Source organism: Microplitis demolitor, chromosome 9 (genome assembly GCF_026212275.2).
Source record: "Microplitis demolitor isolate Queensland-Clemson2020A chromosome 9, iyMicDemo2.1a, whole genome shotgun sequence".
NCBI lineage: Eukaryota > Metazoa > Arthropoda > Insecta > Hymenoptera > Braconidae > Microplitis > Microplitis demolitor.
The window spans coordinates 17,361,515-17,381,583 of NC_068553.1; the positions used below are offsets into that span (position 1 = coordinate 17,361,515).

Genomic DNA, 20,069 nt, shown 5'->3' on the forward strand with positions numbered 1-20,069 from the left:
ATTCTTCATCAAGAAGATAATTAAGAGTGATATAGACAGTTAGTGAGCATTCGTCCCTTTTCCAAAGTGCCATCGCAGCAATACAATATACCGTTGTTAAATGTCTATAGATATATAGAATACATTTATATACATGGTATATTATATTGTTCAAAGAGGTAGACGACGGATCGGTATGCATTGTTGGTTGACTATGTGCCCTAGCGTGTTCATTCGGTATCCGAAGCTGTCCAGTGCGCGAGTTGACGGCTGTCACAAGATAAACTTTAATGTCAATCGACGTCGCATGCCGCGGTTTCTATATTCCATATATACATATACATACATACATGCATATATATATATATATATATAAAGTTACGTTTGTATACACATAATACTCAAACAATAATAGCTTTTATGAATACACATATACATCCATTACTTTACGTATCATCAATCATTGCTTACAAAAGACAATTTAATCATCAAAATATTAAAATAATAAATTAGTCTTTGTTATTCAAAATAGACATTCATAAAAAATTTTTTGTATACATTTGCCAGTACAGGTGCCATGAGGGCGTATTCTAAAAGATTCTCTTGTAAAGGCATAAGGGCGTATACATTTTTTTTTCCCAATGTAATTAATTTTGAATTTTTTTTACGCCCTTATGGTTCCCGAAATAGGTACAGAAACCATAAGGACGTATAAAATTTTTTATTCTTTATCACATTTCTCACAGCCTCAAGTATTACGGAATTTAAGAGATCCTGTTATAATTATCTAATAGATTTGGAAAAATCAGATTGTGCTACATGACTCCTCTTTTACTGTAATTCTTCTATTACGCTATTTTAATATCATTTCTCATTATATATAGAATTTTAATTTTAGCTTAATTAAAAATAAATACAGCGATTATTGATAAAATTGAATGTTAAAAAGACTTATGAACAAAATATTCATTAAGATATATATTATAATTTGTGCACTTTGTAATTTTTGTAATTTTGAATATTTTCTCAAGGTCGTTAGGAGACATAGTTCCCCAATCAAAATAAACATAAACATTTAACATCTAGAAGTGAAATGAAAGAAAAAAATTTTTTCGATTTATAGTTTGTCCAAAATTTAAAAAAAATTATCAAAAGATGAATTAATATGATTTTTTTTTCGTTAAAAATTTTTTTTATTCGTCCTTATGATGCCCGGTACCAACCCCGGGCGTCATAAGGGAGAATTGAAGAAAATTTAGAATTAGTAAAATTTGTACTTCTATACTTTAAAAAAAAATGAATTTAGTAAAAAAAAAACTGGCGACTGCAACGCGATATATTTATATGTACACATTAAATTTTCAATTATTAATATCATTATTGTTTATTAATTGTATAAAAAATTGAAAGTGGTGATAAGTAATATGCAATTAAATACATTTATGTATGTATATATATGTATATAACAAGGTTATTAATGTAATTGACTTAATAAATGCCGAGGTATGGTAGGTACAATAAGGCGTACATCGATTTACAATCTACTTGACGACCGAGTTAAACTTTTCGAACCGCAGAGTATAATTTACAGCAACATAAGGTGACGTTATAATCGCTAGGGTTAATTACGCACCACCACTAATGAAAGCCGAGTTTTATTGGTTTTGATCTTTTGCTTTTTGATCTTTACCATTATGTTTAATGCATTTGAATAGTTTTATTATAATTAATTCAAAAATTTAAATTCAAATCATTATGGTAAAATGCTTTTTTTTTCTTTAACAACAGTATTAAATCAAGTTTAGCTTTGTGAAAATGAAGTAATTTCCATCCATTCATCAATATTAATTTTTAAAAAATTAAAAAGTTGTTTTATTTATGATGACTTCATGGTACACAGAAAAATAGAATTTCTTGGGGTAAAAAAAAATTTTCATTATGAAATAAAAACAAAAATTTCCTGAAAACTACACTGAGAAAAAAAAGTACTATTTTCGAAACAAGAATTTTTTGGTTCAAGAAATCCGTTTAAAATATTTATTTTATTATTATTAATTATCAATTTCTTGAGAAAAGAGCATCAAATTTATTTTTGTTATTATATGAATTTGATATTATATTATGAGTAAACAAAAGAATAGCTTTACTTTAATTAAATAAAAATTATTTTCTTCAATTCTACGAATTCTTGAGACAAAATTATATATTCTTGAAAATTATCAAGAATATATGTTATTGTATCAAGTAAATGTTCTTAACAAAAGTATTTTTTTTTCTCAGTGTAAAAAAAACTTCTGTCTTGACTCAAGATAATTTTTGTTTTCAATCCATAATGCAAAAAATTTCTTAGGGTAAGTAAAAATTTTCTTGAAGCGAATAAAAATTTGCGCCAAAAATTTTGTTTTTTTTGTCAATTATTTCACAATTAACAGCAAAACAGCAGTAAAAAAATAAACAATTCAAATTAATTATATAATTACAAGCAAGATTTAACTCTTTAGCACTTATATTAATAGATTAATTTAAAAATATAAATAACGAATAATAAAAACGAATGAGATATTGTCAAGACAAAATTTTTTTTCGAGGAATTTAATATTAGACGTTATTAATACAAAGCATGATTGTTATTTAGTTGGCGTGAATTAGTCGTGCTATATCAACTAAAGCTTGAGTAAATTATCGTCGTGTGATGGTGTAAAGTGATTAATAGCCAAGACCGAGGTCTTTTGCGTCCAATGTTAAATGTGTAACGGACAGAAAAAAAAAAGATCGTTCACTTTGTGGTGAGTTAAAAGGTTGAAGTTACGAGATGAGAGTGATCTTGTGGAGTAAGAAGTAAGACAGAGGATACCAACGGGGTCAGAGGGAATGAGTTAAGGGAGACACGAGAAAGAGAGAAAAGTCAACGGAGAGTAAACGGTTGAAAGAGTATATGTGGGTATAAGAGTGTATATGTATGAATGCGGTGTATAAGTGGTGGGTGGATGAAGCCAGGAAGAAGCAAAGCAAGTTCCAAGGGGCTAAGAGTCAAGAAGATAAACAGAGAGGATAACGCGGGGTTAACGCAGAGAGACGCGAACGAGAGATTAGGGAGGCGGTAGCCCGAGGGCGACTAGGATAAATCACTCTCAACCGGCAGCCACGCCGGCACCGACACACTAGTGTAACTATATAGCTTCTTGTAGTTGGGTGTTACTTTACACGTTAACTAAACCAGCTAACACAGACACACCAACACACATTTATTTATATCTGTGTATATATTAGACTCTTTCATTTTGCAGAAAAAAAAATTTTATGCTCGCTGTTTAAAATCGTTAAGTATACGCTGGAAATAATATCGAATTATAGCTCTCAATTCTAACTAAAGGACGCTGGGAATTTAAAATATTAATTTGAGATTTTGAAAATAAAATAATTTAATGTTTTTTCAGGGAGATGATTTGAACGTTTTGCGGCAGGGGAAATAATTGGACTGAAATACACGAATTTACTTTTTTAATTTTATAGGAAACAGAAAATTTTGAATGACGGAGGACTTTTTTCAATGACTGCAGTCGAGGAAAATTATTTTTCATGATACTTGCAGCAAAAGTTTAAATTCCTGCTTTTTTTGCGGGAAAAAAATTTTCAAGATACCTGAGTCTAGATTTTCTATAGAATTTCTTAGACGGTGATAATAAGAAACTACGATTACAAATTACTATTTGACAAATGAAAATTATGAAATAAAATCTAGGAGTCTGAATCTAACAGACAATAGATAAATTTGAAATTAATAATAAATAGAGTAAATAATTGATAAAATAAAATTTTTTAAAAATGCGAATTTGAAAAATTTTAAAATTAATCAGTGCATTTTTATAAATATTATTTTTTAAATTATTTACTCTACTTATTTATAATTTTAAATTTGTTTGATGTCTGGTACATTCACACTCGTTAAAATCTGAGATGGAGACTGCGATAGGCTATCGAATATTTTTTTAAATTATCAATATTGTTATTGAGATGACATACTATGTATGTGTATGTACTATTGCTGTGTTGTATTAAATGAGATTATAAAAAGTATATATGTCAGATAATTTTATACAAATTTTGAATTCTATTGAAATTGACTCACCGTTCGCTGGTTTTTTTGTCACGATATCTTCGATGATAGCAGAAGATTATTGATTTTTTCAAAGAATCGAAAGCAAAAGAGCACTAAATACTTGTTCATTTACTTAAAATTTTTTTTTTTTACCATTTAAATAAAACTTCACTCACTATTTAAATAAAATTCACTATTAAAATCTACGGTCTAAAAAAAATTAACCGAATTCCGTGATTTCGATTATCGATTACACAAATTTAAATAATCATGACACTTGATTTTTTATCTCGAATCGAAACTAAAAATTTAAAGTAAAAAAATGGCAGAATATTCTAATCACACAACAAAATTTAAACCAAAAGAAAAAAAAACATTTTTTCAAATATTTATAAATTTTAATTTTATAATTAATTATTTAAAATAATAAATAAATAGAGTAAATGATTAAAAAAATAATATTTATAAAAAAAGCACTTATTGATTTTTATATTTTTTAAATGTCCATTTTTTTTTTTTAAATTTATTTTATTAATTAATTATTCTATTTAATAATAATTTTAAATTTGTCAGATGTCTGCTATATTCACGCTCATAACTTTATTGAGACTGAAACATTTAAATATAATATTAAAGTAAGAAACCGTTAGACAAAGAAATTCCCGGATTTCTAGCCTGCCATTTTTCTACGAAATTATCGATTTACTTGACTTCATTTAGCCGTTAAAAAAAAAATATCTTTTACTTTTATTCACTGCACTAAACACTGACTAAATCTTACCAACACATTTATTTACTCACTTCTACTTCTTTTTATTCCGACAATTTTTTTTTTCTTTTTTTTTTTTTTACAATGACCGATCCATTGTTGCCCCGCACTTTTTTTTACACACGATATTATAACTTCACTATAATTAAATAATAAATCATATCTGTCTTTAATTTAAATTAAATGTCAACATATTAATTAATAACCCCATTTAATTAATTATTTATTTAATATTAGATCAAGAAAAATTACCGGAGATGTGAACAATGGCAGTGATGAAGCACTAATGCATCAATATGAAGATTGCTAGAGCTTCATCATTTTCACGGTCTCCCATTGGTTCAAATTTTTCAAAATTACCGAATCAAATAATTTATAACTAGATCGACGAATGATCCTGAAGTGAGAAGACAACTAGTAACTTTTTTTTTTTTTTTTTTTTTTTTTTCAAGAAATCAATTGCAATAAAAAAAAGAAAATATGCACATGTAGAAAATTCAAAAAACTACAAGTGTAATTTTTCAAAATATTTTTTTTTTTTTATAATTTATCGCATTAAAAAAAAATTAAAAAATTGTTAGACGGCTGTCAACTTCAGGATCATAATCAGCGAATAGTTTGCAAGCCAATGTTTGAAAAATTTAAACCCGACCTTTGTATTAAGGGGGAGATAAATTTTGATGAAAACTCAGACTCAGTGTTCGGTGTAGTGTCAATATCGTAAGTTGAGATTTTTAAAAATTTTTTAAAATTTATTGTAATGCAAATTAATCAAATCAAGTGAAAAGTAATTAATTGTGATAATAATAAAGTGAGTTAATTAATTTTAAGTAATTAGTGAATTAAGTGGTTGTGAAAAATAAAAAAAAAAAAAAAAAAAAAGAAAAAATGGTGACAGTGAATGTTAGTGTCAGTGTAAAAATTCCTGGTTTATTTTATTTTCTTTTAAATTTTGAGTCTAGCGATAAATAAATAAATGGATTTTGAATTCTTAACAAACTGACGAATTATAAAAAAAAAAATATTTTAAAAAATTGCTCCTTTAGTTTTTTAAATTTTATACATGTGTACATTTTTATTTTTTTTTTTTTTTAAATTCAAACTGTGAAAAAAAAAAAATCAAAAAATTTTTAATTGTCTGCTAACTTCAGAATCATGATTATTTTGGTTGAAAAAAAGTCAGTAGAGTCTATAAAAGTGGATAATTCACCTGATAATACTAAATTCTTTTAATATAAGAATGGAAAAAAAAAAAAATTCAGAAATATGAACAGTGTCACTGATCGGAGACAATATGAAATCAGCTGCAGAACTGATACTATTGTTATAAATTTTATTGCAAAGCTGGCTTCTGATTGGCCAAAATTTTTAAAAGTTATCAAATCAAATAATTAATAACTAAATCGCCTGATATTCTGTCAGCCAATAAAATTTTTTAAATTTTGAATAGACTCTACTGTCATGTGGGTAATTTAAAATTACGGGAGAAGTTAGTTTCACACTTCTGGTCCAGCGTAAGGATTTCGAGATCAGTCATTGTCATTTTATTTGAATTCAAAGTTATAATAATTAAAATATTTAATTGAATTATTCAGTAAAAAATGTGTACGTGATAGTGGAAAGTGAATTATTTTTAGTGCGAAAGTGATGTAAGTGAATTTAAAAAGTGAAAAAATTAAAAATAAATAATGTATTGGCTAGAGAGTTGATATTTTTATTAAAAATTTGAATTAGAGCGTGTCTCGTGATTGGTCGAAAATTTGAAACGTATTCTAGTGAATTCTGGTAACTTTTAATCTAGGGTGAAGTGAATTTTAGCTAATTTAGTTATAAATTATTTGATTCGGTGATTTTGAAAAATTTGAACCAATGGGAGACCGTGAAAATGATGAAGCTCTAGCCATCTTCATATTGATGCATTAGTGCTTCATCACTGCCATTGTTCACATCTCCGGTAATTTTTCTTGATCTAATATTAAATAAATAATTAATTAAATGGGTTTATTAATTAATATGTTGACATTTAATTTAAATTAAAGACAGATATGATTTATTATTTAATTATAGTGAAGTTATAATATCGAGTGTAAAAAAAAGTTCGGGGCAACAATGGATCGGTCATTGTAAAAAAAAAAAAAAAAAGAAAAAAAAAATTGTCGGAATAAAAAGAAGTAGAAGTGAGTAAATACATGTGTTGGTAAGATTTAGTCAGTGTTTAGTGCAGTGAATAAAAGTAAAAGATATTTTTTTTTAACGGCTAAATGAAGTCAAGTAGATCGATAATTTCGTGGAAAAATGGCAGGCTAGAAATCCGAGAATTTCTTTGTCTATAGGTTTCTATTATGAGTGTGAGTGTAGCAGACATCAGACAAATTTAAAATTATTAATAAATGTAGTAAATAATTAATGAAATAAAATTTTTAAAAAATGCGCATTTAAAAAATTTAAAAATTAATAAGTGCATTTTTTGAAAATTTTATTTTATTAATTATTTACTCTATTTATTTATAATTTTAAATTTGTCTGATGTCTGCTACATTCATACTCATGTTTCTATTGCATTTTTATTTACATTACTATTATATTCAAATCTCTCAGCCTCAGCTCAATTTATTATTTGTGATTTTAAAAGTCTATTTAAATAATCAATTTTTTTTTTTCAATTTAAAATTATGAGTGAATGTAGCAGACAGATAAATTTTAAATTATTAATAAATCGAGTAACTAATTAATAAAATTAAGTTTAAAAAATTTTTAAATTAATAAGTTTTTTATAAAGTTTATTTAATTAATTATTTATAATTTTAAATTTGTCCGATGTCTGCTACATTTACACTTAAAAAAAATTTTTAGCAATAGATAATGTGGAGCTGGCTAGAGAGTTGATATTGTTACTGAAAATTTGAATTAGAACGTGTCTCCTGATTGGTTTAAAATTTCAAACGGATTCTAGTGTTTTCTGGTAACTTTTAATCTAGGGGGAAGTGAATTTCGGTCGGAACTCAGGCTCAATGTGTCGGACCCTAGTTTGATTGGATTTAATTTTTAAAATTCGTTAAAGTAAAAAGTAGATTTAAATTAAATTATTGAGAAAAATCTTGCGTTAGTCAATTATTTTTAGCGCGCGAGTGGAGTAAGTGAATTTTTTAAGTGAGAAAATTTTTAAAAAATTCTAGTAAGCGTCTGTGTCAGTATGAAGTCACGGTTTGTTTATTCGTTCAGTTATTTCGTAATTTATTCTTTATTTAATCGGAAATAAATTAATAAGTAATTAATGAATTTAATGATTAAAGTAATTAAAAAAAATATTTTTTTTAAATTTGAAATACAAAAAAAATGGCGGTGGTTTAAAACTAATGGACATGATCCCGAAGTGAGTAGACAATTAACAATTTTCGGATTTTTTTTTGACGGATCAATTACAAAAAAAAAAAAAAAAATAAAATAAAAATAGGTACTTGCAAAAAATTAAAAAAACTAACAGTGCAATTTTTCAAAATATTTTTTTTTTTTACAATTTATCGTTTTAAAATTTATTTTATTTAAATTGAATGAAAAGTGTTCGTAATTATAGTAAAGCGAGTTAATTATTTTAAGTACATAAGTGAAGTAAATGTAAAAATTAAAAAAAAAAAAATGGTGAAGTGAATGTTGGTGTCAGTGTAAATTCTCAGTTTGTTTTGAAATTTAATTTTTTTTATTTTTTAAAGTGTTATCAATAAATAAAAAGGCGCGAGTGAGTGCAATAACAAGTGGACAAATTCAAATAATATGAAAAAATGTATTTTAAAAAACATTCAAAAAAGCTAAGAAGTCTCAGAATTCTTTCAATTAATCACCTGAAGGAACTACGATGTCATCACCACTGCAGTCTTCCGAGAACAATCAGCAACCGGTGAGTGAACTTTTTAAATATTTAATAATATTGGCTAAAAAATGAGCTAAATTATCAATTTGAAAATATTAAATGTGAAAAATTTTCGAGCTCTTCGAGCTTTCCCCGCTAGAAAAAATACTCCATTGCTATTTAATTGGTGCAAGAAGTCTTCCCTGATTAAAAAAAATGATTTTGAATAATTCAAAACAATTTGAAATGATTTAAAACAATTTGAATCGACTAATATATAGATACACACTTAACATGGAGCAAATCATATTTCTTAATCAGGGTTGTCTGTACACCCAAATAAATCATAAATAATAATAACAATAATACTAAAGTGCAAGTAAGACTATAAAATTAAAAATCCAGTTGCAAACCATTTATTTAAATTTATAAAAATATATATTCAGTGCGATTAAATATTTGAACATTTATTGAGCACATATTTAGTGTATAATTCGACGAATTAACAGTTAAATTGCATATAATGTAAATATTTTAATTATCTCAATTTATTAGTCATGCGTAGTAAGATCTTAAAAGTAAATATTGTTTATTATTATAGTAAGTGCATTTAATTATTAATTGCCTTATATATTTGTTACATCAGGCGTCAAGAGTACATAATTTAGCTCTTTTTATTCGACCAAACAGATACTTATAATATAATAAAATTTTTTAAAAATCTCATGACGACGAAAGAGTGAGATAAAGATATAGAAAATATAGTTATATATTTTAAAAAATATAAGAAAAAGAGACACATAGAGAGTAGTAATATACAAGAAGAGAGCCGATTTAATATTCGTTGAAGCATAAACGCACAACCAGTTTGTATCGGGCTCTGGCTATATAATATCTTAATCTGACGATCTTATCGTACGCATTAAGAAGGGAATATATGGAAGTGACTTTACTGTCTCATAAATTAAGATTAGTCAGTCGGCACTTGCCATTAACATTTGCCATTATGGCCATTAACATTAATTATAGCTGGGCTTCTACACTACCAACCACACGATTTATCCGTTTATCTTATTTTTAAATTTTTTTCATATATATTATATTTCTACATTGCTTCATAATATTTCTTTTTTACTTTTATATTATAATATATTATATATACAGACGTATATATACATCGACTTTTTTTTACATAACGATATTTATGTCGTTTGTTCCTATTTATGGATATAAATTAATCACTAACGATAATGAGCTATAATATGTAGATTTAAGTATCATATACACATACATAATTTTAATACAGATGTATCTATCAACCGAATAGATAGATACTGTCTAAACACGTTCAACGTAACGGTATTTATCATATTTGATGATTTTAAATACAGTATATATTTTTTAATATTATGGAGATTCATAAAATCATATAATAATTAACCTGCTTAGGGAGAAATTTTTTTCCCGCCCTAAGGAATTTTTTGTTTTTAATCAAAAATAAAAAAATTTCTTTGAGCAGATAAAATTTTCTTGCGCCGAGAAATTCTTTTCAGTGTATGTTATATTCAACGTTTATTAGTCTACAGAGTTTTACTCTTTAAAAAAAAATAAAAAACTTGAATTGACGGAATACTCGTCAGAATTTTTTCAAAACTAGTATACATAAAAATCTCTACATATGTATGATGGTTAGATTATGTATTATGGCCGGGCTAGTAATTTAACCTCACCCACGTCTACAGAAAAATTTAAAAAGATAAAAAAACAACCTGAAGACATACATAAGCCGCAAAGCCAGACTGACCACGGACTGGCCATTCATCTTTGGGTCTGATCCACTCCCGTCACATACTATATACACCAGGCTACCCTGAACTAGGGCCCCGATCAACTCGCTAATTCATTGCGCGATTCACGTTCAAAGGCGGCTTCGCTTCAGTTAGCTGACCGACAAAGGAAGTTGTTTATCCTTACACGACGGTCCACAAGATGGCTGCCCGTTTAACCAACCGTCTGTCAATCAACATCTGTAAAAGATAGACAACCAGCCATAAAAACCCTCCCAATTGTCTGGAGCTCTTCAACACGCAGTCATCTGGATTATTTAGTAACACAAATGTATCATCATCATCAATTGATTTTTAATCTCTATCCAAATAAATATTTTTGGTAAATACTTTCTAAAAGCAGCAACGCGAACAATAAATTTTTTATCTTGAAACATTTATTTGAATCTCCTTTGGAAAAAAATTCCTGAAGGATTTTTAATTTAAAATGAATTTCCACTAGATAAAATATCATAGAACCATGAAAAAAAAATTTTTTCACTTGACAATATTGACTACATACTCTGGCTATAACAATTAATGGATATGCGTCAAAATTTGAGAGCAATTCGCCGTGACTAATGGCCCTGTCATCGTTTGGCTGAGGGATAGGTTATATGGAATGAGGATGATGGAATATGTATGTATACATACATATATTTATATGTATACGTATATCTAGATGTCTGTGTGGGTGTATACCAAGTCATTTGATGATTGAGCGTCGAGTGATAAATCAGGTAGTGTCTATAGCTACTTCGTGATGTCTAACTTGGTGAAACGTAAGCTTCGGGGCGAATATCAGTCGAGTCAGATGCACAGTGGAGTAATCAGCGCACAGGAACATCAGTCTCTGTCAAAAAACCCAGCCTTGTCCGGCATCAGCTACCTCACGAAGATGGATGTCGATGAAAATAAAAAACCATTTTTACCATAGATCTTACATTATACGGTGAACTCTAAAGGGAACAATAGTCGATATACTTAATAATGTTATTCAAGTATAGTGCACTTGCTATTATTAAAAATAACCTGTACATTGCAAGCTGGGGTAAAAAATATTAACGGAGAATGATGATTTATTTTATCCTACTTTATATAGTCGATTAAGCAGCTAATTAAATGGAAGTTATTAATGGTAAAAATAACTAAACTAGGGTTTATCAAGGAACTTTATCATCAGCCATCAACTTTCATTATTTTTATTACTTACCAGCGTTATACCCACTAGAATAAATTGTATTAGAAAATTATACACATAAATATACACTGAAAAATCGGTGTTAAAATGGACTATGGGTCGAAAAATTTTATCTGATTTTAGTGTAGTCTCTTAAATTTGAAATAGTGAAAATAGTAATCCCCAACTTCCGGAACTGACCCTTAAGCAATTGAAGAACATGAATTTTTTAAATTTTCATTGCGTGAAGAAACTGATCACTCCCGATTTTTGAGTGTAGGACAAACTCGATAAAATTTCAGATGTTAATTAAAAACAAATAAAAAATAAAATTGAATAGAAGTAATTTAAAATTTTTATTATATATATGTATAATAAATAAATTTTATAAAGATTGACAAATGGATTGTGTTGAAATTGAATCATCAGATTTGTTAGAGTCCTAAGTAAACGAATGAAGAAAAAAAGAAATCTAGGTCTCTGGAGATCAACAAGCCAATTTGTGCACAATGGAGGATGATGTACGTCTTACGTCAAAGAACAAATATAAAATGAAAAGAATAAATATTTAGATGTGCAAACACTTTGTCTGATCTTCCTATTTCTGATTTGATTTTTCTTATACGTAATTTTTCTTGGGAATACTTTTCTCCAGACACTTAGGTATTTATCTTATATTTCCAGTAGCTTCTGTATTTTCAAATCAATATTGTATAAATATTTTAAATAAACATACGCAGAAATATAGATAAAAAATCCCGGTCAATACAAGACTCTAATTTTAAGAAAATAAATGATTCTATGTTAGAAAAATTTTATCGGGAATCTTAGGAAGAATGCAGCAGGTTAATCATCCTTTAGCTCAAAAAATAACTTAAAGATTACGGATTATAAAATTTTCTAATACTCAAAATTTACACCGCGTTTCCTGTATTGAGTGGCCAACTTTCCCAATTATCTCTTAGACACTTAAATAAAAATTTTTTGTGCCAAGAAATATTTTTGTTTCTGTACAGTGAATGAATTTTAAATAGTGAAGACAAATTGACGTCAACTTGAAAATTTTTCATTTGAAGTTTAAAACCGGAATTATTTTCCAACTCGGAAAAATGAAAGAAAAATTCCTGAGTTGACTGCACATACATATATGTCATCATAACATATTTTCATAGAATATATGATTGCCTCATTCGATCCCAAGAGATAATATCTACCGTCAATAAGAATTGATAAGACGTACCCGGAGCACTTAAGGGAACATCGTATAGCGTCAGACAGTGTCATCTCCCCATTTCTCTGATGGTGTCTAGCAAAGTATGTCTGTATACTCCGACATCTCCTCAAGCACATCGCTGAGTAGCGAACATCAAGTTTGATGATAGCTGAATGCTGCGGCAAATAAAGTATAAGTATAAAGTATATACTGTACTATGCTACTATATGTACGATCCTATATTATACTATATTATGTGATACTATATTGTGTACACAATGCCAGCAAATCGACTTAAGGTAAAATGATATGATACTTGTCTTGAGACTTGGCGGCTCTCAACAAAGTGCTTCAGAGTATCAATGTATCATATTTTACAGCTATAACAACTTTTTTATTTTTATTTTTTTAAATAAATATAAAAAACACTAAAAATATTACCCCTCCGTATCGCGACCTAGATGACCTGGTTAGTAATTTTAATATATGGACATGGTAAACATTTTCGAAATTTTATTTACTTTTTTTTTATGCAGATAGAAAAAGTACGGAGTTATAAAAAATGAATTATTATTTAGATTTTTAAATGTTTTTATAGTCGGGTAAGAAATATATTTAAAATATAGCAATTGTTGTTGGGTGACATTTTAAGAAGAAGTATTTTTATGACTCACAATGACATACTCAAAAAAATACTTCTTCTTCAAAGAAAATTTTTGCTTTCAATTTATGATGCGAAATTTTTGTTTTGCCAAGAAATTTTTTTCTGAGTAGAGGAGCGCGAAATTTGACTTGAGAAAAAATCTTGAGTTCAAAATAAAATTTTGAAAAATGGAGCCTCTGAATAAAGTAATAAAATTGAAATAAAAAACAAATTGGGGGGGGGGGCATTTTACCCTCCCTCCTCTATTAGGGGTGAAAGGGGCAGAATGGGCCTCTGTGGGCAAAATGGGCTGACATTTATATTACATATAAACCCTTATTTCTTAAAGGTCTTATTTTGCCCCCCCCCCCCCCCTTTCTCTATTTTTGTCATTAGATCGTTAATTCTGATGTTTAGGCCACAGAAAAAATTTGAAATATCGTAATGTGAATTCTTTGCTTTGAAAATGAGGAGTTTGAAATTTCAGGAATCAAAATTTCAAATTACGCGGCAATAAAAGAACTTTTTTACACTTTTTTGTAAGAGATGGAAAGAATTCAAAATTAGGGAGTTCGAAATTAGATTTTTCTGTCCACTGCTTCAATTTTCTGAACATTTTGAACCCATACTAAAAAAAATACAGAGATGATAATTTCCAAAATATCGTTACTTTAAAATAAAAAAGTCTATTCAAGTTTTTCAAAAATTAAACTAAAATCCTAAATCTCTAAGGGAATTCAAATTTCATTCGAAAAATTTTTCGCGCAAAATCTCAATTCTCCAAGAAAACAAAATTGAATTTCGTTCAAAAATATATAATGAATAAATCAATCAATATTTCAGTTTTTTTTATTACCGCATTATAATTTATGAAACTGATTAAATTATGACGTCATCAGCCGCGCGAAAAATAAACGCGTTATTTTTTTAAGATTAACTATTTAGACAAAATTTCAAACTTTCACAGATACAATTTAATTGCAATTCACGTAATTTGATAATTACTATCATTGCTACTATGCTTCATTGTATCAATTTAGTTGCCTACATATTTTTTACGTCCGATAAAAAAGAAATTATCAAAAAAAAAAAAAAATGAAAAGTATTTAGATAAGATTTAAAAAATGAGAATAAGAATTAAGTTTCGAAGTTTGGTGATTTTATTTTGAGATGATGATATTCATCAGTCTACCTGTTTAAATATATATACATATATATTCTTAATGTATAAGAAGAGTGGTTCAGAGTTAAAGTATAAAGTGCTTGGCTTGTCAGCTAGCTAGCTACTAGTATGATCACCCTTGCCACCAGTCGCGGCCGTCACGGCTTCCGCCGGCGCGCGATGATAAATTACGTACTCACAGTAATTGCCTCCTAAGTTATGGTTTATAACGCGTATGAAATATGGTATCGTTCTGCACGCAATTACTGCTCGGTTATTTATCTCGAGTGCCATGACTTGTACCTCAACTCCTCCTTCTTTACCTCCCCGTGTTCCACCTTCTCCTCTTTCTTCTCTTTACTTGTTCGCTGCCGCTATACGCTTTCGTAATACTTATTTTGATTTCTATTTTATCACCATTTTACATTTTTATCTTTTATTTCATTTGGTAATTAATCATTTTTTTTTTATTATTATTTTCTTGATAATAGTAATCACGAATACAATTCAATCGAAATATTAGTGTTAGTAATTTTTATTTTATAAATTGTTTTCAAAGTGCAATTTCATGATTTATAAGAGATAAGTATGATAAATATATGTGATTATTTTAAAGTATAAATTAAAAATAATTGCCCGGCAATGAGTTGGGTATAAAGAACTTTTGGGGTACAATGAACTTTGGAAAAAAATTTTTTATTAATTATCATGATTTAAATTTAATTAATGGCGGGAGTTTTTAGTTTTTTTTTATAAATAAATTTCCTTTATATTTCCTATAGATTTTGAAAATTTTTGTTTGGGCGGTAAAAACGCTTTGCGCTCGAGATGTGCTAACATTAAATATTCAAAAACGATTTTTTTTAAATTTACGGTTTAAAATTTGAAAATTTTGTAAATGATTGCGATGAAATTTTGAATGCTTTTAAATTAATAACGAAAAATATTTTTGGCGCCAAATTTTTTTTTTGCGCATAATAATTTTTATTTATTATAATTCGCAGTATAAAAGTAAAAAAAAATTATTATAACTAAACAATGCAAATATATGATCAAGGACAGCAGATACTATAGAGTGAACTTGACCCAAAATATAAATTATTAATTTTTAATGAATAAACACTCCAACTATTTAAATTTTTAAAATTATCGCTCATGATTTAAATAACTCAAGTAATGATTGAAATCATTCGTTTATTTAATTTCTTTAAATAATTAAATTATTAATTAATTAAATTATTTACTGATTTAACAAAATAAATATTAAAATAAAAAAACAGAAAATTTCGAAATCAATTATAAAAAATTATGAAATCATATTTTTTTACGAACTTCGGGTTTCAACGCTTCGCAATTGCGGTGCGTAAAAATAAATTTTACAAAACAAAGGATCTATCCAAAGTAGAAAACTGTTCTAGTGTCGCCAACTTGCGGGAAATTATGAAATTCTACTAAAAGCACGTGGTTAAAAGTTACTATGTCGGTAAAAGTGTACCAGTGTTTACATTTTGTGATTTTCAGTCATAAAAATAGTGAAATTAAAATATTTGCTCGTAATTTACTTCAATTAAACTTCTATATAATTTTTTAAAAATAATTTAAGAAATTGAATTATACATTGAAAGAATTATTAAGTGAAATAATGGAAAAATATCCAGAAATTATCTGGCCAGTAGAGTTTTCAGAACTAAAAGTAAGTTTTCAAATTTATTTATAATATAAAAAATGCAAAAATCTATATTTTTTTTTTTTTTTTTTTTTTTTTTTTTTTTTTTTATTCTTTAATAATTTTTTTATTTAAAATTTTTATTTAGACGATCGAAAATTTATTGAAATGTAAAATTTGTTATGATTATTTGGATACGCCGGTAATTACACCTTGTTCTCATAATTGTAAGTTAACTTTTATTTTTTACTAATTAAATTTTATGATACTAAAATTAGCTGACGTCATGACAGTAAAGTTGACGGACACCTGACAATTTTTATTAAAATTTTAAAATAATAGTATATTTTTTTTAATAAAAAAATTAAAAATGGACTTTTAGAAAATTCAAAAATCAGTACAAGCATTTTTTTTTATTTTATCAATTTAATTTTTTTATATGTAATTTAAAAATAGTCTTATGTCTGCTTTATTTACACTCATGCTGATGTCTGCTAATTAAAACTCACAGTTTTTTAAATTTTTTAATTCTCAAGTTAACAGAGAATTAAAAAATTTTCAAACTAAAAAAATGCACATGTAGAAGATTAAAAAAACTATCAGTGCAATTTTTTTAAATATTTTTTTTTAATTCATAATTTAAAAAAAAAACTCCAAAAATCACCAGACCTATATCGATCCTAAAGTTAACAGACAATTGACAATTTTCGGATTTTTGTTTCAACAAATCAATTTAAAAAAAATAAATAAATAAAGTAAAAATATGGACATGTAAAAAATTTAAAAACACACATATGCATATTTTTAGTTTCTTATTGTAAATGATTTTAAAAAAGAAATCGAAAATTGTCAGTTGTCTGCTAACTGTAGAATTAAATTTTATTTTTAGATTGTTCTTTATGTATAAGAAAATATCTACATTACAAAACAAGATGTCCTCTATGTTTTCACGAATTATTTGAAAATCAATTGAGTCCGAATAGAATTTTAGAGGAAATTTTAATAAATTTTGTCAAAGTAAGAACCAAATTGAACGATTGTATGATGAAATTGAATAACAATATTAATGAAAATAATATAAATAAAAGTGAGAAATCTGAAACACAAAATTGTAATGGTAAAAAAAATGATGATTCTGGATCAGTAGAAACGTCTGATGAAAAAGTGGACCAAGGTCGTGAAAATATCAATGAATGTCCAGATAACTGCGACGGTTTTGATGAATCTTTGGATCCCAATAAGCCAACGCTGGATAGCGACAAGACGTCGCAAAAAAATATAAATTCTACGGAAAACAATTCCGTTGAATTGATAGTGTGTCCTGTTTGTCACGTTAATATACCAGGGGTAAATTTAAATATTCATATTGATAATTGTTCTAAAAGAGAAGCAATTACTGATATTCATACAACGTAAGTATGAAATTTTTTGTATTTTGTTTCAAAAACGGTCAATTGCAAATTTAAATAATTTTAATTTTCGCGCCTAAAAAAAAAGACAAGTTTTCCAATTATAAATCTGATAAAAAATTATCCTAGGTTTAATATAAATTTAAAAATAACCAATGCATCAATAATTAACAAATATCAAATTACAGACCAATCATCAAACGCCCACACTTACCAAAGCTAGTATTCAATTTAATGAAAGACGCAGAACTCAAAAAGAAATTAAAAGAAGTCGGTCTTTCTACCAAGGGCACCCGAAAAGTTCTGGAGCTTCGTTATCAGCGTTACTGCACACTCTACAATGCGGAGTGTGATAAAAATAAACCGCGAAGCACCAAAGACCTGCTGAAACAATGCAACGATCAAGAGACACTAGAAAAAACTGTCGAAACACTTCCTATTAGTATGCGATATAAGCGTTAATTTTTTTCGCAAAATATGCACATACATACATACATATATATATTTTTTTATTTATTTCGAAATAAATTTACATTAGTTGATAATATCAAAATAAGAGATCATGAACTTAAAAGATGATTTTATTAAAACTATTGTACTAATATATTTTTTTTATTGTTCTCATACTGTAATTATTAAAATAACTTATTTCAAATGATATTTTGTTATTTATTTAATAACTTTAACATCACATTCAATCGATAAGTCATTTTATATTTTTTATATAGTATTCATTTCTATATTTTATTTTCTTATATAATTTATCGAGAAGGCATCGATTATTTTTAGACAATAGTTCATTTATTTATTTATTGATTATTAATTAATTTATTAATTAATTAACTAAATTATTAAGTTGAATTTTAAGTTGCGCTTACAGAGCTGCCCTTATAATTACACACCTTTGGTATCATTTGATTTATTTTTAAATTTAACTAATTTGTATTTTTAAATTCTATTTTTACTAGTAAAATTTATCGATATATCAATCGATAAATTAACAGTTTTAAATTAATTTAGTACTAATAATAATATCCGATGGATATTGCTTTTGTTGGTTTAAATTGTTGATTAAATTAATGGATACTCCTTTTAAATTTTTTATAATTTTAATAAAATTTATCTTTTGCTAACAAAGTCAGACAATTTAATTCAATTGTCTGTTATAAATATTAAATACTTTTCATAATTTGAAAATATTTTATTATTTAATATCCAGTTAAATTAAATAGTAAACCAGAAACTAGAATTTTTAAATTATCTACCCTGGCGGATTCAAATTACGGTAATTTATAATATTCACTGCAAATTACGGTAATTATCGTGTTTTACCGGAAAATACAGAATTTCTACGGTAATTTACGAAGAAAACAGAATTTTACTGCACTCTTACAGTATAATACCACACAGTTACCACAAATTGACGGTGTATTGCCGCTTTTTTACTACAAATTTACGGCCAAGTTTCATTTTTTTACCAAAAAATACCACAATTTACTCAAAAATACCGCATTTTTGCCTAAAATATGGTATCGTTACGGCGAGTTTGCTACATTTTGCAATAATTTACAGCAATATACAATAATTACTGTATTTTGCGGTAAATTACCGCGGGGGTACTTTAAATTCACGGTAAATTTCCGCACTTTTAACATCAAATACAACAATTTACCTCAAAATGTTGTATTTTACCTAAAATATGATATTGCTACGGCAAATTTGCTGCATTGTAGGTAATTTACTGCATTTCACGGCAATTTACGGTAAAATATGCGAATTTTACCATACGTTGCGGTATATTTCTCTTTTATGGATAAATATCACAACTTTACTGCATTTTTACGGTAAATTACCACACGGTTACCGCAAATTTCGGGCAAAGTTCCGTACTATTACCATAAAATACCGCAATTTACTGTAAAATACCGAATTTTACTAAAATTTCGAAGGCGTCTTATGTTAATTACCGTAATTAAAATCCACTAGAGTATTATTTTTAATGATAGTAATAATGATAATAAAAGTTGTTTTAAAATTAATACCGAACATGGTATTAATTAATAAATATTTTAAATATTTTGTTACTATTTATTTATTTAACAATTTCAATTAATATATAAAAATTCAACTATAAGAGACTAAAGAACTTTATTATTATTTTTTTTCCAACAATCTATCAATAAAATATATAAATTCATATATTTTTATTCATTTTAAATTTCATTAAATATATATTTTCATTGACTGATTTCATTATATTATTATTAATTAACTCT

The 20,069-nt window shown here is 26.8% G+C and overlaps 1 protein-coding gene across 1 annotated transcript; it reads left to right on the forward strand.

Moving 5' to 3' along the window:
* Positions 1 to 16,217: 16,217 nt before the first annotated feature.
* LOC103575092 (E3 ubiquitin-protein ligase RAD18) lies at positions 16,218 to 18,770 on the forward strand. The gene is made up of 4 exons (XM_008554717.2): positions 16,218 to 16,411; positions 16,533 to 16,611; positions 17,274 to 17,796; positions 17,982 to 18,770. The coding sequence occupies exons 1-4, from the start codon at positions 16,361 to 16,363 to the stop codon at positions 18,253 to 18,255; spliced, it is 927 nt and encodes a 308-aa protein (XP_008552939.1). The 5' UTR covers positions 16,218 to 16,360; the 3' UTR covers positions 18,256 to 18,770.
* Positions 18,771 to 20,069: the final 1,299 nt, after the last annotated feature.